Raw genomic sequence first — 22,555 nt, forward strand, 5'->3', positions numbered from 1 at the left:
CTTTCTTAAAAAAGTAAGCCACTTTAAGCTTGCTTGGATTTCTTGAGCAGTGGTTCATCCACCAATAAGTATTAATGATGTTCTTGTCAATAAAAAAATATTTCAACACTTAAAATGTAAAAATACAAGAGCGGGATAATTAATATGTACTTCGGTTTTACAAAATTCTGCAAGTGCAGTGCACGCGGCATCAATAAATTCCCTTTTTTGTGCGTAAAATCTCTTTGCAATTAAAAAAAAGAGAGCAGTTGATCAATTTAAAAAATATTTAATGGTAATCTTTTTTATTCACGAATGCAGACACACATGTACTTTACAGCTTCCATCCTGCAAAAGATGTTCTCCCATCCAAATCACTTTGGATATAGTGTGCTGTTCCTATATCATATATGGATTTTATCCTCACATAAACATCGTCTCCAGTAGTTACCTGCGCAACAACTATTTCTGTGTTTTCTGCCTCAGTGTGCGATGATAAACAGAACCATATTCTTCTGTAGTTATCATAAGTTGAAATGAGTGGCCATTATCACTCCCTGAACGAAATGTCCAGGTAAACACGTAGACACCTGATTCGGGAACAAGAAAGACCCCAGTTGAAGCATGGTATGCATTTCCAATGTTGGTTCGGACTACATCAAAGACCAAAACTAGGCGTGTACAATCGAAGACATATATGCATAGAATGCAATAATACCAGTTTCATTTGATCTTTGGGTGACAGATCGCCCTATAAAACAAAGTGAACAGATATATTTAAGATTAAAAATAAATTTAATTTTACCGGTAAGTTCAGTCATATCACTTGACTATGCAATCATCATATCAAGTGAAATAAAATTTTAATGAATTATTTTTCCACTCACTTCTAAGATGTCTCTTACTCTGAATTCTCTCAGGGTTGATTTTATCCATCAATAATGCTTTTCCACTGGCAACATTTACATGGGAACTATTTTCGGGGTCACATGGATTTTCAAACTCTGGTACATGGGATTTTTCCACATTTTTAATTTGGCGTTTTAAATGGGTAAAAAAACCTCTTTTCTCCTACTGTATTTTTTCTCCGTATTGTAAGATCACGATCTTGAGTATTTGTAATATCCTCAAGTTTACCTATACGAGTTTCCAAAGTTTTTTTTTGTTCCACTATACCGGTCCTTCATTTGCTCGAATTCTTTTTGGTTCTGTAGACTCCGGAATTCTAAATCTTCATTACGTCTTTTCTGAATGTAGACAAAATCCATTAGATCGTTTAAAAAGTGTTCAAGAACATTTAATTTTGCATTTACATCATCACGACTGGCACTTTGTTCTCCAAAAGTCAGAAATGGTAACAGAAAACTTGTAACGAACAATTTCTTCATGGGTGTGACCTAGGAATATGATATCAGTTAATTTCTGAAAATCAAACTTCCATTTACTTAAATATTTTTTCATGCCAGTGTTATCTCCAGGAAATATTTGTAATGCGTGCGTGCTACAACTGCATGATTTATGTTCGCTCAGACAAACATAAATTATTTCATATTCTCTTTACATATACAAAAACAACTCAAACACAAATATAGAGGATGTGACAATGTTAGCCAGATTTAATAAAACTGTTTGGTACAAATATTAACGCGTCCAGACTCCTTAGGTGCGTCTACATATAGAAGAGCTTGCTTGCCGCGCTTTTTAGACGTATCAATATTTACGAACACAACCAACTTCTTAACATTCCTTCTACAAATTAATGTATCAAAAGAAAAATAATTAATCAAATATCACAGAACAAGAAGGTATTTTAACAGATGTTTATATGTCCCCACTTGTTTTGACCACCATAAAAGAGTATCACTATGAATCCCTCGCCGCCCAGGAAAACCATAGATAAAAAACAACATTGATGTTGAAAAAACTATGGAAACCTGTAAGTCCACAGCAAATGCGAGGTAAATGAAATGAATGGTGGACTCATTCTCACAAACTTAACGCAAAAGTGTCATTAATTATAATGTAAAATAAATTGTTTAAGTAGAGCTGTGCAAAATAATTATATATTAGAAATATCAGTAAACACTACACCAAAACATATTTCCGCTAAAGGTAGCTATGTATCTATGAAGTTATGAACCATTACAAAACAGTTTTTTCGTTTATGTACATAGAGAAAAATTTTCGAGAGCGATTTGAGCAATTCTTTACCACATAGGCAAGCCTAGGATTGGTCAATCAACAAAAGAATTCTGTTTCATTAAATATAAGTAAAAGAAAATTGGAAAACTGATAAGTCGTGGCTAACTTGTCGAATGACAAAAGAACATAAAACACGAGTTTAAATACCCTAATTAGACCGAATCACCGCATGCCCGCAAAATAAACCCTAAAAGAGATCTAAATTAAGTAGTAAGGCACATAGGTGAAATAATAGATATAGATATATAACTGGATAGCCGAATCAACACAACTGCTGCCCCGCACAACAAAGCAACCAGGTTCGACTCCCAGAAACACCAACCATTTTTTTCACCCCCAATAATTATCAATGTAACTAAAAAGAAACTTATTTAGTGTATAACAGATAAGTGCTTACTATTTTTATCTCCTCACAGTGTTTTAATAATATGGACGTTATTTATAGGACAGATGATACAAAAAAAAGGATGTTTTGATTTGTATATACATGTATATTGTTTGGCATTTTTCTTTTGTAAATGACGCAAATAATAATATATTTTTAAAAATTGTAAACCTTTCTATGATGTTCAAAATTAGACCTTTCACCAACCGTCCTTCATAACCTATATAGATTTATGTCTGTTCAAATCCAAGATATGTTTGTAAAACTTTGAATGAAAAATTAAAATCTATACGATTAAACTTGTTCATTTTCCTTAAATAAACATGACTCAAATTGTTATTTTCAAATTTTTGACGTTTGTATTTATATATCGTGTGTCTTTAAAAACATGTGTTCTACATATAATAATAAGATATTATTTACAATTATAGTGTACTATCAAGTGCATTGTTTTCTGCAGGGGATTACTAAACAGTTTTAAGTTCCTTGGAATGTTGTTGTCAAATTGTAATTAACAACTGGGTGGCAAAAGAAATAAGTTTTCTTAACTTCTGATATTGATATTTGCGTTGGGGAAAATCTTACATATTTGGCATTTTGGTAAGAGCATAATTGCGTAAGTGTCGACCCATGCAATATTTGATTTCTTGAATTATACTATATAAATGTACTTCATATCTCATAGTACAAGATTTTTTTTTTCTGAGAACGCTTATACCTCGATTTAGCCTTATTTGTAATAAAGATTAAAAGTTAATCGAAACATTTTCATAGTAACTTATTTTGAATATCTCAACAGCAAAATGCACTTCTCGTCACAGGCAAGGTAGCTCAGTCGATAAAACTAAGCGCTCCGTGATCGAAAGGTCGTGGGTTCGTACCCCGGCCGCGACTGACTTAAAGCTGAAGACTCGTATATATACATTCAATATTTTCATCTAAGTACTGTTCTGTTCTTTATTCCGTGGGACGTACATCCCATAAGCATTTTAGTAAAACATATAATTATCAATTACATACATAGTACAATAACATGTTATACACTTACAAACTATAGTGATAGATACATTTTATTTTTTAACTAATTGATTTAAACATTTCAGTCTAATTTATTAGCATGATATATATAGTAATTTCCCTAACTGATTTACATCTAACAGTATGATATCAACAGCAGGGTATACTTTTCACATTCGCTACACCTGACTGCTTTATTGTCACGTGTATCGATGTGGGCTGATTATCTTGCTTTACATTTTAATGCAGTTACATTTATCTGTGTTTGTTTGTATATTGCACTGACCTGTACAACTATGGTAAGTTTCTTTGATGTCTTACTTTCCTGTATTAAAAGAAGTACCGGCATTACAATTATTTTTGTCGCTATCGAGGGCTATATAGCGTCCGTCTACACCAGCGTCGATTCATTACATTGAACAGTGACAAATCGGGCCCTTTATATAGATGTCCTCAGAAATAGCGAGAGTCCGATCGAAAATGGAGGACACATTCTATTTACTCAAAATTACTAGTCTCGATCATCCCATCGTCTCAAGCCACAGTCCAGAGTCTGCATTAATAGCTCTCTCCTACCCCTGGCTGCTTGATCAAAAAAAGCATCGTAATCTTGAATATTTTCGTCTCTCTTTTGTGACGTCATATTCAGTCAGTGGGAAGGGTTGTTTCCATCGCAAGTGAAATTACCAATTGACATCAATAGTATACAAGGAATATTTCGTATATTACCATTGGATATTGAAAGGTCGCGATAAAGTTCATCATCCGACTATGGTCAATATTTTAATGAGCTTCGAAGAATTTTCATCTCGTTGAACCACGGCCAGTATTGGAGAGGATCGTACATTTTGGCCGTGGTTTGCGACGATGCGATCAAGACAATATCTTTTTACAAATCGTGTTCAGCTTCAGTCGACATAAGTTGTTATGAGTTTAAGTTCGTGCGAGGTAATACCGGTAAATCGAACACACTCGGTAAAAAAAAAGAATTGAGCCTGCTCCAATGTTTACAAACATAGATGTTTGATAATTTTCGAAGAATGTCCCTGAATCTTAAGAATATTATTAATTCATTAAACTGATGTAACAGCATGATATTTTAAAGACTAATTATATACATGTATCAACAGCAGCATTACTAATGCAATTCTTATATAGACATGTATATACAGCTATAGTGTAAATTAGTTCAATCTGATTGGTCAAGAAACATTTGTTAAAAAACATTTTTACACCTCTACTAATTTTTCCCTGTATAAAATTTAGTGATTAGATCTAAACAATTCCCTAGTAATCGCTGTGAATCGGCTACATGTAATCCCCGTGCGTTAGTTTTTTTTACCTAATCCCTCGGTCGAATGTTAGTCATGCTAATTTACGCTTATAGATTTTCATTGTGACGTCATAATAGAGCGACGCAAAAACACAATGCTTCGTGACGTATTTCATATAACAAAACGCTACAAAATAAGACGTAAACAACGAAATGCAATGATTGCATTAGAATTCCGGGAATAACTGTCTCCTAATTTAATATTTGCGACGAATAATGATTAGTTAATCTGTAAATGAATATTTTTTTTAAAAAAAAAGGTGGTCTTTACAATTTAAATTTGTATCGGTATAATAAAACAGTTATAGCATATCATTGAGGGAGTTAGCAAGATTCCAGTTCCCCTCGACCAGGACTATTTCCCTCGGCACGCTGCGCCTCGGGAAAAAATCCTGGTCTTGGGGAACTGGAATCTTGCTAACTCTCTTAATGATATACTTTAACTGTATACTATTACCCACTGAATAATGAAGCTTCGCCCTCCAGCGTAGCAACAGTCAACATTGCTTGACAACGGTTGATATTCTAAAAAAAATAGTGACTGCGCAGAATTTATGCGCGCACGGATCACTATTAGATGTATTTGTATAAAACATTCAGTATAATATAATAAATATTGCATGTAGTTGAGTGTAACATTGAAAAAATTTCACCCAAGAAAACCATTGTCAACCCAGGCGCAGCCGAGGTTGACAATGGTTTCCAAGGGGTGAAATTTTTCAATGTTGCACTACATGCAATATTTATATAATAGTAACTAGTGAATTCTGTTTTCACTACGAAATTTACTACCGGTATGTTCATTCACTGTCTTATTCATTCATTCATTTATACGGATGAGTGGTAAGTGAGAGTACATGTATACGAGTGTGTAAGTGGTCGAACAGGTTTTCTCTGTCCCCTGCGTATTCGTGCCAATACTAATTCACGGGCACTCCAACCTTAGAATTTGGGGAGAGAAGACGCTCTCTCTCCCCAACACCAATTATCTTACGATATTCTGGCAAAATTGGGTCTAAGATTACGGTAAGAAATAATTGTTAAATTATTTCTTTACATTCAATTATTATTTAGTATCTATTTTATCATTTTATTTAACTGAAGTGATTTTCTAAATTATCTAAATTCATAAGTTTAACTGATTCGCGTAAAAGTGTGAGTGAGGTGAGAAATATTAAAATTAATACATGTTATATTATATTTCAGGTCACCCTTTTTCTGTTTATAACGTGAATATATAACATAGAATCGAACCAAGCAGCCGTGTTTTGAGTTTTCATTTCTTCAATACCTAGACTAGGCTGTGACATCTATAATATATCATAATAATATGATGCCTTATAATAATATATGAAAATGATATGAATGATAATAAGTAATATTAATTAATTATAATTCACCCTGTGACACTCTCCTCCTCTTTGAGAAAAATGTGTCCTCACATTTCATCAAATAACAGAGTACAAAATATATCAGCTGAAATATAAACAATTTGTTGATGACAATCTTCTTATATGTGACGTAAAAGTACATGTGACATTAAGTAAATATTTCTATTATGACGTCATCTTAATTATGACGTCATGGTAACGTCAATGTTATCCAGTGTTTTGAATGATCAGTCTAGATAACAAATCAACGTGATTAGAGGTGTTTTTCTTTCTATCTGATTCAATACAATTAATAATAAAATATATCAACACACATATGATTGCTAATGTTTTGCAACATCTTCTGCTTTGTGGCAGAAAAGAAGGCCTTTTGTATTATAATTAGCACAAGCTGTAATACAAAATTATTCAATCAATTCATGTATGTATAATTGTCATAAAACTGGCATCATGAATGGTAAGCTGAAAAGCAATCCATGATTAATAATCTAGCATAAAATCTTTAGTAATATGTTCAACTAGCGATCACGTAAGTCGTAAGGTAAAACTATCAACTATAACTACATCTTAAAACCACTAACTTTAGATATACATGTATCAAAATTAATGTCAAACTGCAGGACAATTACGCTAATTTCTATAATTAAAATTTTATACATTTTGTGAATTATTATTGTTAAAAAACATCTCTCAGACGCTGACGTTTGATTAAAAATACGTATGTTTTAATCTTCATAAATGAGATTGAAATATTTGGAATCATTCAATGCTTGAGAGATGCAATTTACCATACTATGAATCAAAAAAAATATGTATAAAAGAAAATCCTATGACTTGTCCGTCCTTAATTTGTGCTCATGTCTTATCTGATTTCTGGACAAATTCTAAGAACATAACCGTAATGCTTTGTTCAATTTCAGCTAGCTCCTAATCGTAACAATCCCTCGGTAATTACTGGATTCCCAGATATTCGCTGGCACCAAACCGCAGACTATGGATACGTACCTAACTACAGAATGCAGAATGTGTTCATGTCTGTAACTATGGATTAACCGGACTACAAGTCCCCATACGGAAGGTACTGAGTTATTATCGTTTCTATACTGCAAGGTTTTAAAGCAGGGAGTGATATAGCCTACCTGTCTATACAGTGTATAGAGAAAACTAAAGACAACGATATGTATTTAGATTAATAAAATGAAATATGTGGAAAATGATGATGATATAAATTATACTAAACAATAGGCCCATGGGCCACATCGCTCACCTGAGAAGATTTGACCATGCCATTCTTAACCAGATATTCCCTTGTGACCTATTGTGACCCCATCGTCCACCACGGGGGTCATAATTAGTATAATTTAAAATCGACACTACCCCAGGGTGCTTCCACATAAATTTCAGCTATTCTAGATCTGGCCCAGTAGTTCTTGAGAAAAAGATTTTAAAATTTTTTTCACATATATTTCTATGTAAAATTTTGATTCCCTATTGTGGTCCCACCCAACCCTCGGGGGTCATAATTTGTATAATTTAGAATCTACACTATCCCAGGATGCTTCCACATAAGTTTCAGCTTTTCTGGCCCAATGGGTCTTGAGAAGAAGATTTTTAAAGATTGATTCCCTATTGTGGCCCCACCCAATCCCCAGGGGTCATGATTTGAACAATTAACACTTCCACAGGAAACTTCCACATAAGTTTAAGATTTTCTGACCCAGGGATTCTTGAGAGCTTCAAGATTTTTAAAGATTTTTTCTATATATTTCTTTGTAAAATTTGATTCCCTATTGTAGCCCCACCCAACCCCTGGGGGCCATGATTTGAACAATTTACAATTTACATTCTCCCAGGATGCTACCACATAAGCTTCAGCTTTTCTGGCCCAGTGGTTCTTGAGAAGAAGATTCTTAATGACCCCACCCTATTTTTGTCTTTTCTTGATTATCTCCCCTTGTGAGAGGACCTGGCCCTTAATTTTAAAAATTTAAATTTCCCTTTACCCAAGGATAATTTGTACCAAGTTTGGTTAAAATTGGCCCAGTGGTTCATGAGAAGAAGTCGAAGATGTGAAAAGTTTACAGATGGAGAGACAGATAGACAGCTGGACAGACGGACGGACAAAATGATCAGAAAAGTTCACTTGAGCCTTCGGCTTAGATGAGGTAAAAAGTTTGTCTAACTTGCTCAAAGGAGCCTCTCAAAGAAAACTTGGTTCAAAAGTGCAAATGTGAATTTCATTCTAAGGTAAAAAACGTATCATTAAATCTTAGAATACATGTAAAGCGAAAAGGGGAACATTGTTTCTTACAATATAATATAAAGATGAAAAGTAACCAAGATAGGACCATCAAAATTTTACAAATTGAGAGCAGAGCAACCATGAACCCCTTAAAACATCGATATCAGAGGCTGAAACAGGTTGGAAAAGTTGGCATCTTCTGTCGAGCGGTGACATCCATTTTCTTGTCATGATTAGGCAAACAGAAAAACCAGTTGATTTTCATAATATTTAAGTCTAACAATTGGTATGAAAACACCAGTCAGCATTCGACGTAATTATTTATTGTATTTGCTTTTTTCGTGTTTACTTTGCTCCTATTTTGTTTTGTATTATGGACTTTTGGGCGTGACTACTGTTCGTTATCTCCATATGTTTCGCTGACAAAGTCATTTTATCCACCAAAGAACTAAGAAATGATGACGTCAAACAATGCTATAAATAAAGATGGAACAAAATTTATCTTGCTCTTAATTTGGTCAAATTACTTTTCAAACAAAAGTTGTTGCTATTTTGCGAAACATTTGTTTGTCTTTGACAATTTTGATTGATTTCGTTGTATCTTTTTGTTAATTCTTTTAGTTTAGTGTTCATCCGCGAGACAAAGAGACATCGCCTTGCCTTGGCAGGTCTGTCTGTTGCTTATAACATGCAAGTAGGTCCATTCCAGGGACCTAACATCACAGCCTTTTACGCAGATATTGGATTTTTTCACTGTCGGGTTCGAGTTTGATAATGCAGTGGAAATAGAAGTCAGGTCAAAGGCTGGATTTGAGGTAGGTTTAAAAATGGAAAAAGTTCTTTTACAAAGGTTGCTGTAGAGTATTTTCTTTTTTCATCGGTGCAAGATATCTTTCGATAATTTAAATTTTTCTGACATATTTGTTATTTACTTAATATCTTAATGAGACAATATTCTTGTTACAAAATAATCAGGCTTTCAAGAAATATATTTAATAAAAGTAAAACGAGAGTTTACTTTAAATTTGCATTATATTTCTGATAGAAAAGGTTCAAAGCAATGGCCGGTAAATTTTTATCTAAGCTTTGTTTCGCAAGGTACAAAATTTACCATCTTTTTTTAGCTTTGTTGCTCTACCAATAACCAGTTAAAATGTGACGGAACAGATTCAGTGTGGATGGAAACCCCCATCATTAAGGAGGAGCCTCACAAAATAACTGTCTCCTATAAAGGCACATGCTCCAACAAATACATCATGGGATACCGTTACGCTTGGCGGGAATCACCCTGCCCTTTTAAAATGTGTGCTTTGTATGTAAAGGGCACTGATATCCCTTTTGCTCCGATGTTCGGCAAGGGATTAATTAACTCTAAGCATATGAAATTTTATCGGAACAAAATTCCAATTTTTGTGAAATAAAACAACTAAATAATGCTTATTCTGGACACTCTACGCTTATTACTAGATTCAGTTATCAGTATTTTACGATTTTTTAACACTACCAGGAGGTGCTCATAAATTGATAATGTACTTCGTAATAAAGTTGCTGTAATAAAATTATTTTGCTTTTGATAAAATAATTTAATTATTACATGTATGTATTATTTACATGAGCACATCTATATACATAAAGGACAATGATACTGTAGTTCTGTTTGACATGTAACCAGAAGAGCTTATGTCATCCACTATATCGAAATACGCCATGAATAAGTGTTGTATCTCAAAGCGATTTCGCAGTCCCAATTTCTTATTCTTTAAGTATTTTACCCTCGATATTTCAAATACATGCATCAAGCAACAATTGCGGTTGTCTTGATTTGGTTCGAATAATGAGTGCCAGTTAGTTAAATATTAATACTTGTAAACAACACGCTTTTTAACCCGTGGACGTCCAGCAGGCAAATAGTAGGGTGATATTGAGCAGCTAGTTCTTTTTCAACTTCCATGCCCCTGGATTTGGGTCATTTGGTCATGATATGATGACCATATATGAAGAACAATTTAAAAAATCTTTAAAATCCTCTTACATAAGCATCTAGATGACAAGCATTATCGAATGTGATAATGGATAAAGAGTTCGGGTTTTGGAGAGATGCAAATAAAGGCCTCCACTCGTCTCTTACGGCCGAAAAGTAAGAATGTTTTCGCATGCAAGCACACGCCACACGAAACCTCGGTTTATACGGTCTTTTCTGAAGGACCAGTGTCCATGACTTGCGGTAGAATTCGAATCCACGGCGTAAGGATGATCCTGCATGCGGACCATGTACACTTGGCTACCAAATGTATCCGTCACTGACGTCAGAAAAACACATATCGCCGTAAAAGGATCAATATCAAGAGCACTGCCCTTTTTGCAATAAAAAGGGAAAAAAGCAGAGAAATTACGTACCAGGTATATGCTACTGGAAAGAAGCAAAGAAAACTACATAACGGAATAAACTATACAGGAAAGAAGCAAGGAAAAATATAATACACGGTATTAGCTACAGGAAAGAAATGGGGAAACTAAATACGCAGTATCAACTACAGGAAAGAAGCTGGAAAACTACATACACCGTATTAACAACAGGAAAGAAGCAGGGAAAACTACATACACGGTATTAACTGCAGGAAAAAAGCAGGAAAACTACATACTCTGTATTAACAGCAGGAAAGAAGCATGGAAACTAAATACGAGGTATACAGCAAGAAGCAGAGAAACTACATGAAGAATACGGAGATAAGGAACAGTATTCAATATCAAAGTCCATAAAACAATACAAAATAGGAGCAGAGCAAACACGGACCTCCGAATCATCAGAGGTGGGATCAGGTGCCATGGAGGAGTGAGCATCCCCTGCTGACCGGTCACATGCGCCGTGCGCTCCTTGTCATGATCAGGAAATAACGGAAAAATCAATCGTCAATTCGGTGTATAAATAATGGACTAACGATTGGAATGAAAAACGTCAGTCAGCATTTGACTCAATAAATTATATTTGCTGACAAGATCATTGTATCGACCATAGAACTTACCAAATGATGACTTTAAACGAGACTGTTGATATTCTTGTTTCATCAACTTGCTTGTCAATAATTTACCTCGTTTTAGAAATTGTTCATACTTAGAGCATGCTCTTGTGTATCGAATCAACTGAGATATATAAACGCTGTATGCAGGTGTTGAAGGTACATTGCTGCATAAGTAAGGGAAGTTGACGATAGAAAATTTAAAGTCATTAAATTTATCATAGAGCTTGGTTGTTAGATTACCATTAACGTCTTTTCAAGTAAAATATCCAAGTATGAAACAAATGCGTCAGACTCTGTGGTACATGGTTTTAACTACAGAAAAGAAGCAAAGAACTAAATGACAGAGAAACAACATACTAGTACTACTGTAGGTTTAAACTTCAGGGGGAAACTACATAACGGAATATACAGTACAGGAAAGAAGCAGGGGCACCTTATACCCAGTATAAACTACTATCAGCTTATTTCAAACGTTTTCTCTTTTTGTTTTGTTTGGCGTTTGGCATATATATTAGAGATAAACAAGACAGAAAATGAGATTAAAGTGACTTTAAAGACAAAAATAAAGTAAATATTCATTTTATGTTTAAAATAGTTTCCAGCCGGCAAAAGACGTTCTTCCGTAAGAGTTGCTCTGGATGTAGTCCGAAGTACCTAAGGTTAGCGTAGCATGTGTTCTCACGTAAACGTCGTCTCCAGCGTTAACTTGGGCAACAACGATACCTGTCTCCTGTGCTTCTAGACCATTAACTGACTGAAGATACAAAGAACCGAATACGTCTTTGTTTATCAGTAGCTGAATTGAATGGTCATGGGCTGCACCAGTTCGAAACATCCATGTAAAGACGTACACGCCTGATTCAGGAACTATAAAAAGCCCAGTTGATGGATGATAAGCGTTTCCAATATTAGTTTTGACATCATCAAAGACCAGCACCTGGTGTTGATTTGGTGACGGTATCCAGGCAGACATGTATGCATAAAATGCAATAGAACCATGAGAAGTTGTTGGAAGGGTGAGAAGTCTTTCTGTAGAAGGAAAATCAATTACTAATATTAGGCAATACTTGTTATAATACGTTCTTGTGCATTAAGTGATAAATACTCTTTATATTTATTTATTGCATTTATAAAGAAACGTTTTCTTACTCTGGATTCTCTCGACGTTCTTTAAGTTAGTAGATCTAATGTCTTCTATAGACTTCTTCTCACAGGAAGAATTCCTTTTTTCATCACTTTTTTCAAACTTATATTCCAACTGAGTAAGGCGCTTTTCTAATCGATTGATATAATTCCTGTCTTCCTCCTTTTCTTGTTTTAGTTTATAAATTTCACGATTTTGATCCATTATTACACCCTCAAATGTACGTAAGCGATTGTCCAGAATGCTTATGGCTTTATAAAGTTCGCTTTTAATCCTCTCAAAATCTTCTTTGTCTTCGGTTTGTTCGAGTTCTAGATCTTTATTTTGTTGTTTTAGGATGTGCATTATGTCCTCCTTCTCATCTTTCAGCTTGTTTGGAGGAACATTCATATTTTCTAAAATATGTTCTTCCCCGTTGCTATTTTCTATACAAGTCCTTTCTGGTAAAAGAGCACTTAGGAGAAAAAATGTTAGCAATGCCTTCATGCCTGTTTTGTTTTCAGTCTTTGAAACCGTCGTACAAACCAACGCAAAATAAAGTTCTGAATATGTTGCGAAATTATCAACACTTATCCACGTGTTATCTCAGTTGTACATTCATCATATGTTACAAGTATAAATGTCATTGAAAATTGGCACAGCCGGTCAAATGTTCTTATCTCAATTCATGTTGAAAAAATTAAGTACAATATTTATAATGCATTTTATTCCGTTTCAGAATTACATTGTATTAAGCATAATACTTTTTTCAGGTATACGAAGAACAGATGGCTGAGTTTTTCCCGTCATTTTTTTCTTTTATTTTTTTCTGGAAGTACTGGAAACACTTTACCAAACCCTTCGGTAATAAAGTCAATATTTATTTTTCATTTTAAAATCTAACATTCCTCTTTAAAGGCGAACTACCGGTATTAAATTCACCCTAAAAGTACTTTACCATATTTTTATATTTGTTTTCTAGAGAAGGTTGCACCCATATGGAAACGCCATCACTAGCTTGTGGAAAGGTGCAAAATTTGATCAATGGTCGGCACATAGGGCCATTTAGCGGTAAGGGATCTTTTTTGTGCCTGCACGTACTGGACACGGAACACGGTTTATATGATCTCATCCAAAGGACTGGTCTCCACGTCCCACATACAGATTCGAACCCGCGACGTAAGGATTATTTCCTTACTCCACGACTCTATAGAAACGGTCTAACCACTGCACTACTCGGGTGACTTCAATCACTTAACTGCTGATTTTCAGAACATAAGGATTGAACTACCTTAAAAAGTAGCTGCAATAATGTAGCATTCTCCGATTTTTTTTAATCTGACATTTCCTGGAGAGGAAAAATAGAAAAGGCTACATTATTACAGCTTTCTTAAAAAGTAAGCCACTTTAAGCTTGCTTAGGTTTCTTGAGCTCATCCATCAATAAGTATTAATGGTGTTCTTGTCAATGAAAAATATTTCAACACTTAAAATGTAAAAGTACAAGAGCAGGATAATTAATATGTACTTCGGTTTTACAAAATTCTGCATTTTCAGTGCAGGTAACATCTACAAATTTCCATTTTTGTGTGTAAATTGTCTTTGCAATTAAAAAAATGAGAGCAGTTTATAAATTCAAAAATTAATGAATGGTATTCTTCATTAACTGATGCAGACATACATCTACTTTACAGCTTCCATCCTGCAAAAGATGTTCTCCCATCGGAATCGCTTTGGATATAGTGTGCTATCCCTAGACGATATATGGATTTTATCCTCACATAAACATCGTCTCCGGTAGTTACCTGCGCAACAACTATTCCTGTTTCTTCTGCTTCTACAGCTCTCAGTGTGCGATGATAAACAGAACCATATTCTACTGTATTTATCATTAGTTGAACTGAGTGGCCATCACCATTCCCTGATCGAAATGTCCAGGTAAACACATAGACTCCAGATTCAGGAACAATAAAGACCCCAGTTGAAGCATGGTATGCATTTCCAATGTTGGTTCGAACTACATCAAAGACCAATACTAGGCGTGTACTAGGGTTCCCAACCATCGAAGACATATATGCATAGAATGCAATAATACCAGTTTCATTTGATCTTTGAGTGACAGATCGCTCTATAAAACAAAGTGAACAGATATATTTAAAATTAAAAATAAATTTAATTTTACCGATAAGTTCAGACATATCACTTGACAATGCAATCATCATATCAAGTGAAGAAAATTTTATTGAATTATTTTTTCCACTCACCTCTAAGATTTCTCTTACTCTGAATTCTCTCAGGGTTGATTTTATCCATCAATAATGCTTTTCCACTGGCAACATTTACATGGGAACTATTTTCGGGGTCACATGGATTTTCAAACTGTGGTACATGGACTTTTTCCACATTTGTAATTCGGCGTTTTAAATGGGTAACAAACCTCTTTTCTCCTACTGTATTTTTTCTCCGTGTCGTAAGATCACGAACTTGAGTCTTTGTAATATCCTCAAGTTTACGTATATACGAGTTTCCAAAGTTTTTATTGTTCCACTATACCGATCCTTCATTTGCTCGAATTCTTTTTGGTTCTGTAGAATCCTGAGTTCTAAATCTTCATTACGTTTTCTCTGTGTTATGGGTCAGAATAACCCTAAATGCCAGCAAAGATCAATCACACAGTTTAAACTTAACAATAATTTATTTACAGTAATATACAAATCATTAAGTACAAACTTAGCAAAAATCTAAAAATACATACATCAGAGTGTCCGTTGCTGCACACAATGTCCCAGTGAAATTATATCCCAGTAATACCTCAATGATGCTTATACGACAATTCTATCTCTGCATCGAATTGACAGGGTATTTATACAGTAATATAAATCTAGAATATTCTAGAAATTGTAAATACATGATATTACTGGAAAGTTCTGGACATGCACAAAGTTCAAGAATGTTCTAGAAAAATGACCGAACATGTTGACCACTCTGGAATGTTCAAGAAACTTAATGTTACTAATAATATACATGATGAAATAATACAAATACAACACACCTCACAACACCTCCCCCCTTAAAAAGTATGAATGTCAATGAAAACTTATATTGTTAAAATGAAATATATGTACATTAATACAAAATCATATATGTTCACGATACTCTGGACAAGGCATCTGCAATAACATTGTCTTTGCCTTTGATATGCTTAATTGTTATGTTGTATTCTTGTAACAACAAACTCCATCTAGTCAGTCTTTGATTCTTGTTTGACAATTTATGCAAAAATGTCAGGGGGTTGTGATCCGTATATACAAGAATTGGATGCAAAGTAACATTCAGATAAACATCAAAATGCTGTAAGGCTAACAACAAAGCAAGGCATTCCTTTTCAATGGTGGAATACTTTTGTTGACATTTTGTAAGTTTCTTTGAAAAATAAGAAACAACTCTATCTACCTTATCACTATGTTATTGAAACAAAGCTGCCCCGATTCCAACATCACTAGCGTCAACAGTAAGCTTAAATTGCTTAGAAAAATCTGGAGTTGACAGAACTGGGTTGCTCATAAGGACAGATTTGATTTTATGAAAGGATTTTTCACAGTCTTTTGTCCATTCAAAGTTAACCCTCTTCTGCAAAAGATTTGTAAGCTGACTAACTACTGAGGAAAATTTTGGACAAAATTTTCTGTAAAACCCAGCCATGCCCAAAAACCTCATTAACTCTTTCTTGTTTGTAGGAATCGGGAACTTTGCAATAGCTTCCACTTTAGCCATAATTGGTGTAACATAACCTTGACCTACTTTATGACCTAAATACTCTACATAAGCATGACAAAATTCGCTCTTCTCAAGGTTCACAGTTAAGTTTGCTTTAGCTAAAATGTCAAATAAAGCACGCATGATTCGGATATGTTCGTCCCATGTGTTGCTGTATATGATGACATCATCAATGTAGGCCTCGCAACCCTCGAGGTTTTGAAGAAGGGAGTGAATCATCCTTTGGAATGTAGCCGGTGCGTTTTTCATGCCAAAAGGCATTACTTTATACTGGTAAAGTCCATCTGGTGTAGCAAAAGCAGATATTTCTTTTGCTCTTTCTGTTAACGGTACTTGCCAGTAGCCTTTCAACAGGTCAAATTTACTGACAAATTTCGCGTTTCCAATGTTGTCAATACAGTCATCGATTCTAGGTATTGGATATGAATCGGTTTTGGTAACAGAATTCACCTTTCTAAAGTCTGTACATAATCGGTACGAACCGTCCTGTTTTGGTACAAGAATACAGGGTGAGCTCCAATCACTTTTACTAGGTTCAACAATGTCATTGTCCAACATGTACTGCACTTCCCTTCTTAGGTACTGCAATTTTATTGGATTAAGACGGTACGGATGTTGTTTGATAGGCAGAGCGTCACCCACTATGACATCATGATAAGTTGCATTAGTTTTCTTTGGAACATCCGAAAAGATTTGATGATACTCACTCGTCAAGTTTTTAACTTGTTCTTTTTGGTGAATGTTCAAATGTCCAAGTTTAGCATCCAAATTAGCCAAAACTTCTGAGTTTTTCAAACGGACACTCTGATTACAATCTTTCTCATTCATTTCTACACTCGTATCACTTTCAATACAATTTTGAACAGTCTTAGCATTGGCTAAAGTTGAAACTGGTTTTACAGAATTTCGGTCACACCTTTCAAAATACTCTTTTAACATGTTAATGTGACAAACCCGTTTCTCTTTACGTCGACCTGGTGTCTTAACTACATAGTTTACATCACTGATCTTGCTTTCAATTTCATAAGGGCCATAAAATCTGGCCTGTAAAGGATGACCAGGAATAGGTAAAAATACAAGAACCTTATCACCTGGCTTAAACACCCTATTTCTGGCATCTTTGTCATACCACATTTTCATTTTCATCTGAGAACTCTTCAAATTTTCTTGTGCTAATTTACAAGCATTGTAAAGTTTTTCTTTGAAATCAGACACATAATCTAAAAGATTAAGATCACTAGTCTCAGTCAGCCACTTTTCCTTTAACAATTTCCAAGGACCTCTAACTGTATGACCGAACACCAATTCAAAAGGACTGAATCCAAGAGACTCCTGGACTGCTTCTCGTGCAGCAAATAGCACAAGATGAACCCCTTCATCCCAGTCTTTCTCATACTGGTAACAATAGGTCTTCAGCATTGTTTTTAGGGTTTGATGAAAACGTTCTAGCGCTCCCTGGGACTCAGGATGATAAGCAGTTGATCTATATTGCCTTATACCCAACTCATGCATGACTTGCTGGAACAACCCCGACATAAAATTTGAGCCTTGATCCGACTGAATTGCCTTGGGTGCTCCTACAAAACTGAAAAACTTGGTTAGGGCCTTAACTATGCTCTTTGCCTTTATATTCCTAAGAGGTATGGCTTCAGGAAATCGAGTGGATGTACACATAATGGTAAGTAAATACTGGTTTCCAGATCTAGTCCTAGGCAAAGGTCCTACACAATCCACCAACACTCGACTAAACGGTTCTTCAAAAGCTGGAATGGGTTGGAGAGGAGCAGATGGTATCTTCTGATTTGGTTTACCTACCATCTGACAGACATGGCATGACTTGCAAAACTTCGAAACATCCTTTCTTAGCTTAGGCCAATAAAAATGACTCAAAATCCTGTTATAAGTCTTATTGATACCTAAATGACCAGCCATAGGTGTATCATGAGCTAAACTCATGACATCTCGACGATAAGCAGCTGGGATCACTATCTGGTGAACAACACGCCACACTTCATCTGGAGAAGCGTCAGGTGGTCGCCATTTTCGCATAAGGATGCCATCTTTCATATAGAAGCATTCTCCAACTTTAGTAGCCTCTTCTGGTGGAAGTGCCCTCTTGCTAAGTTGAATGATATCTGGGTCTTTATGTTGTTCAGAGAGTAAACGTTCTCGGCTGAGGATGTCCTTGCCTTGGCTAACTAGTGGATGCAACTCATCATCCTCACCACCAAATTTTGGTAAAAGTTCTTTCTTCTCTTGCTTCTTGATATTGTGTGGTTCCATGCTTGTTTGAGTGCCATCAAGGTCAGATAAGAAAGTGTCATTCAAATCAATATCAACAGAGGAATTCGTCTCGTCAAAGGCTTGAGTATGGTCTGCCTCCATTTCTCGTCTTCTGGCCATCGCTCTAGTAACAGCACAGGCTGGATAAATGTCATCATCTTCATCATCGCACATGACATCTGGAGTGATTTTCTCACAAACTATAGGATCTGGTACAACTTTTCCACCAGCTAAATCGTTGCCTAGCAACAAAGAAATGCCTGGAACAGGAAGAGTAGGTCGAACACCTACGATAACAGGTCCAGTAACTAAATCTGACTTCAAACTAATTCTATGCAGGGGAACATCAATGACGCCTAGCTCCACACCCTGTAATAAAACTGACCCACCAGTAGAAGTCTGCTCAGACAAAGGAAGCACGCCCTCTAACAATAACGTCTGTGCAGCACCAGTATCTCTCAAAATCTGGACAGGTTTTATTTCGCTAGAGTCACCGAGTGAAACAAATCCCTGAGACATAAAGGGCTTATAATCCTCCATAGAATCAATAGAACTGGACTGTGAACCCTGGACATCAGGAGTGTCAGAACAAATCGAAACTAAGGCTTCTCTATCTCCTCTAACTGCCGCACAAGCATGTGGTTGAGTTTTATCAAAGTCATTTTTTCTCTTAAGTTTAAAGTATTCACTGATCAGATGACCTTTTTTCTTACAATAACTACAAGTAGGAAGCGACCCTATTCCAGAAGATCCTTCAAAACGTCCTGGACCGGACTTAGAACCACCTTGGGATGGAGACTGGGAACTTGTGAAAGACTGAGACCCTGAACCACTCTTTTTATATGTGTCTGAATTGGTAGAATTACAGCTAGTCTGAGATCTTGAAACAAAATTCTTTTTATGAGACAGAGCATAAGTATCAGATATGACTGCTGCCTCTTCAAGAGTTTTCACATTCTTATCTTCTAAATGTGTTTTCAAATCTTGAGAAACACATTCCTTAAACTCTTCTACCAGGATGACTTGGCGCAAATTAGCAAAAGTTTTATCAAGATTCTTAGATCTAAACCAATGATCGAATAAATCTTCTTTCTCTCGTGAAAATTCAACAAATGTTTGATTATCAAACTTTCTATACTTTCTGAACTTTTGTCTATACGCTTCAGGTACTAATTCATATGCGTTTAATATTGCTGCTTTGACCTTCTCATAGTCTGAACTTTCAGCTACCCCTAGGGCAGAGTATACCTCAGCTGCTTTGCCAACCAGTACACTTTGTAACATTGTTGACCAAACGTGTTGTGGCCATTTAAGATTTTCTGCGACTTTCTCGAATTGGGGAAAATACTTGTCTACAGATTTTTCTTGAAATTTCGGAACTAACCTAATATTTTTTGCTGCATCAAATTCATTCTTGACAAATGAGGGTTCTGGTTTCTGCTGTAATCTTAATTTCTCTAACTCAAAGTGCTCTTGTCTTTCTAATTTGTCTAATTCAAATTTCCGTTCACGCTCTCGTTCTTCTCTTTCTCTTTCTCTGTCTCTTTCTCGCTCTTCTCTTTCTAATTTTTCTCTTTCTAATCGCATTTTCTCTAACTCTAATTGAAACTGATATTCTGCCATTTTGTAAGAGCCTAACTCTGTTTTAACTGTATATTCTGGAAGATCGTATTTTTCAAAGATGTTTTCTTCTACTAGTTTGTTTGCAACCTTAATTCTAATGTCTTGCTTTCTCTGAGAGGATTTAAGAGCCATTCTCTGTAATGATTTGAAATTTTATATAGGAGCTGTGGCACGCATAGTCTCAGAATTTCTCCAAACTCTCTATGATAAAAGTCATTGATACCCTAAACTGAAATCAGGCAAAAATTGGTTGCTATGTTTTATAGTTACCATGGCAACATGTCTTAAAGTTCGGAAAATGGCATTTTTTAACATGTTTAGAGCCCCACAGTTAACATTTGCGGCAAAGCAAACAATTGGCAGTGACTGTTTCCAAAAGTTGAAGGTCAGATGTCTCAAATGCATGATGAACATGTTTGGTAAATCAACTATTACATACGTTACTATGGTAACAAAGTATTCAAAAGTAAAAAAAATATTCATTGAATTTTATAAAGTCATACACGTAAAAATAAAAAGCAATTATAGGATGAAATGTGACCAAATAATAGAAAAAAAAGCCTTGAAACATATACCAAGAACAAAATATGATATTTCATTTTGGTTGGCAATGGTTGCCAAGGTTTTTATACCACAAGAACCCTTCAAAGTAACACTCTGTATGTTTAAATCCGATCCTATCTTTTAAAAAAGGCACATTTCCTCATAACTAATGATCAATTTTATAAGATGTTGGTGTGCTCCAAGTTTTCCCATTTGAAAAAAATCAGATTAGATTCTTTAAATAGAGCGTTGCTATGGAAATAAGCAGAAAAAATATGCTTAAAAACCTGAAAAATATTTTCTTTCCTTGGATACGTACCCTTAAATGTAGATTCCCAAAACTTTTATGATTGATATTTATAAACAGCTAACTTGACTTTTAATTTTGACTGTCATCCAATCTCTAAGTGGATGCAAGAAGTTGGCACACAGGGTTTAATATTAATATAAAGTTCACAAAATCGAACATTTTCCCTTCTTGGTAACCATAGCAACAGTGTTGTTTTATTCATCAAATTTTATCAATATATGATATTCAACGTCAGTTCTAACATATAAGTACTTTTCAAGCTGAGTCCTTTAATTTGTTTCTTGATTAAATGGCAATTTAATTTTTAATGCAGCGAAAAATAATTCACTTTTAAGCACTGGTACTTTGTTTCCATGGTAACACTGCAAAGTAGCATTTATACCCAATTTTTCTTATGGTTTTGGTATTGCAAGGTCCTAAGGATGCATATTTGCCAATCTTGAATTTTCATGCTTTTCCTCAAGACAGTAGCATTAACCCAATCTTAGTTACTGGTTTTGCATGGTTATACTGTGTTACCATGGCAACCATAAAAGTTATTTATAGAATAACATTGCTCATACTTATATACTTAAGGTCAAACATTTTCATTGTTTTTCTTAAGTCGTTGATTGAGTTTTAGCATGTAACACCTACCATTAGTGAATACGGAGTGTTTTGCAGCATATTTCAGCATTTTAAATGTATTCCAAATGTACCCTTGGTTACCACTTACTTGGAGATATATTCTAAACAGTTTTTTTACAGTATAAGTGACATCAAGGTGTCATGTTTTTGTGAGAATGGTTTGTATGCTTTTTCCAGTTTTTATTAAGCCACGGTCAAGATTTAAAGTGGCTGAAAATCTCGATTTTTCAAACTTTTCTGGCTGTTGCCATAGCAACCGAGACACATAGCAACGAAATTTTGTTTGATATTTGTTTCTGGTGTCAAGTACTAAGCATGGGTGAAGTTTCATCAAAATTGGTGACCATGCGTGGCAACAAAGTTTAAGTGGTTACAGAGAATAGCTATTAACATCTAACCCAAAATGCAAACCTAATGCGATCAAGTCATCCTTTTTTAACGTATCAAAAACCTGAACACTTGGTGAACTAAGAAAGTCTGTGACCGAAAACACCATGTTGATTTCTGCTGGCTTATAATCAAATTTAACGGTTCAATAAACAAAATTCTGACAATAAACTGCAAAAGTGCAAGAAATTCTTTATCCCGGACGAGCCCCCAATTCTGTTATGGGTCAGAATAACCCTAAATGCCAGCAAAGATCAATCACACAGTTTAAACTTAACAATAATTTATTTACAGTAATATACAAATCATTAAGT

The 22,555-nt window shown here is 35.0% G+C and overlaps 2 protein-coding genes across 2 annotated transcripts; both read right to left on the minus strand.

The window, feature by feature from the left end:
• Positions 1 to 12,155: 12,155 nt before the first annotated feature.
• LOC134237986 (uncharacterized) lies at positions 12,156 to 13,397 on the minus strand. Its single transcript, XM_062720114.1, has 2 exons — positions 12,719 to 13,397; positions 12,156 to 12,598 (listed from the first exon to the last, which is right to left on the minus strand). The coding sequence occupies exons 1-2, from the start codon at positions 13,197 to 13,199 to the stop codon at positions 12,156 to 12,158; spliced, it is 924 nt and encodes a 307-aa protein (XP_062576098.1). The 5' UTR covers positions 13,200 to 13,397.
• Positions 13,398 to 13,911: 514 nt separating this feature from the next.
• LOC134237987 (complement C1q tumor necrosis factor-related protein 3-like) lies at positions 13,912 to 15,128 on the minus strand. Its single transcript, XM_062720115.1, has 2 exons — positions 14,956 to 15,128; positions 13,912 to 14,819 (listed from the first exon to the last, which is right to left on the minus strand). The coding sequence occupies exons 1-2, from the start codon at positions 15,002 to 15,004 to the stop codon at positions 14,380 to 14,382; spliced, it is 489 nt and encodes a 162-aa protein (XP_062576099.1). The 5' UTR covers positions 15,005 to 15,128; the 3' UTR covers positions 13,912 to 14,379.
• Positions 15,129 to 22,555: the final 7,427 nt, after the last annotated feature.

Source organism: Saccostrea cucullata, unplaced genomic scaffold, assembly GCF_032062105.1.
Source record: "Saccostrea cucullata isolate Sc308-1 unplaced genomic scaffold, CSIRO_AGI_Scuc_v1 ctg3079, whole genome shotgun sequence".
Lineage (NCBI taxonomy): Eukaryota > Metazoa > Mollusca > Bivalvia > Ostreida > Ostreidae > Saccostrea > Saccostrea cuccullata.

Coding starts and splice junctions, on each gene's coding strand:
- LOC134237986 (XM_062720114.1), bottom strand. CDS start 13,199: ATGAAGGCATTGCTAACATTTTTTCTCCTAAGTGCTCTTTTACCAGAA. Junction 12,599..12,718: donor GAACGTCGAGAGAATCCAGA/GTAAGAAAACGT, acceptor TTCCTTCTACAG/AAAGACTTCTCACCCTTCCA.
- LOC134237987 (XM_062720115.1), bottom strand. CDS start 15,004: ATGGATAAAATCAACCCTGAGAGAATTCAGAGTAAGAGAAATCTTAGA. Junction 14,820..14,955: donor GAGTAAGAGAAATCTTAGAG/GTGAGTGGAAAA, acceptor TTTGTTTTATAG/AGCGATCTGTCACTCAAAGA.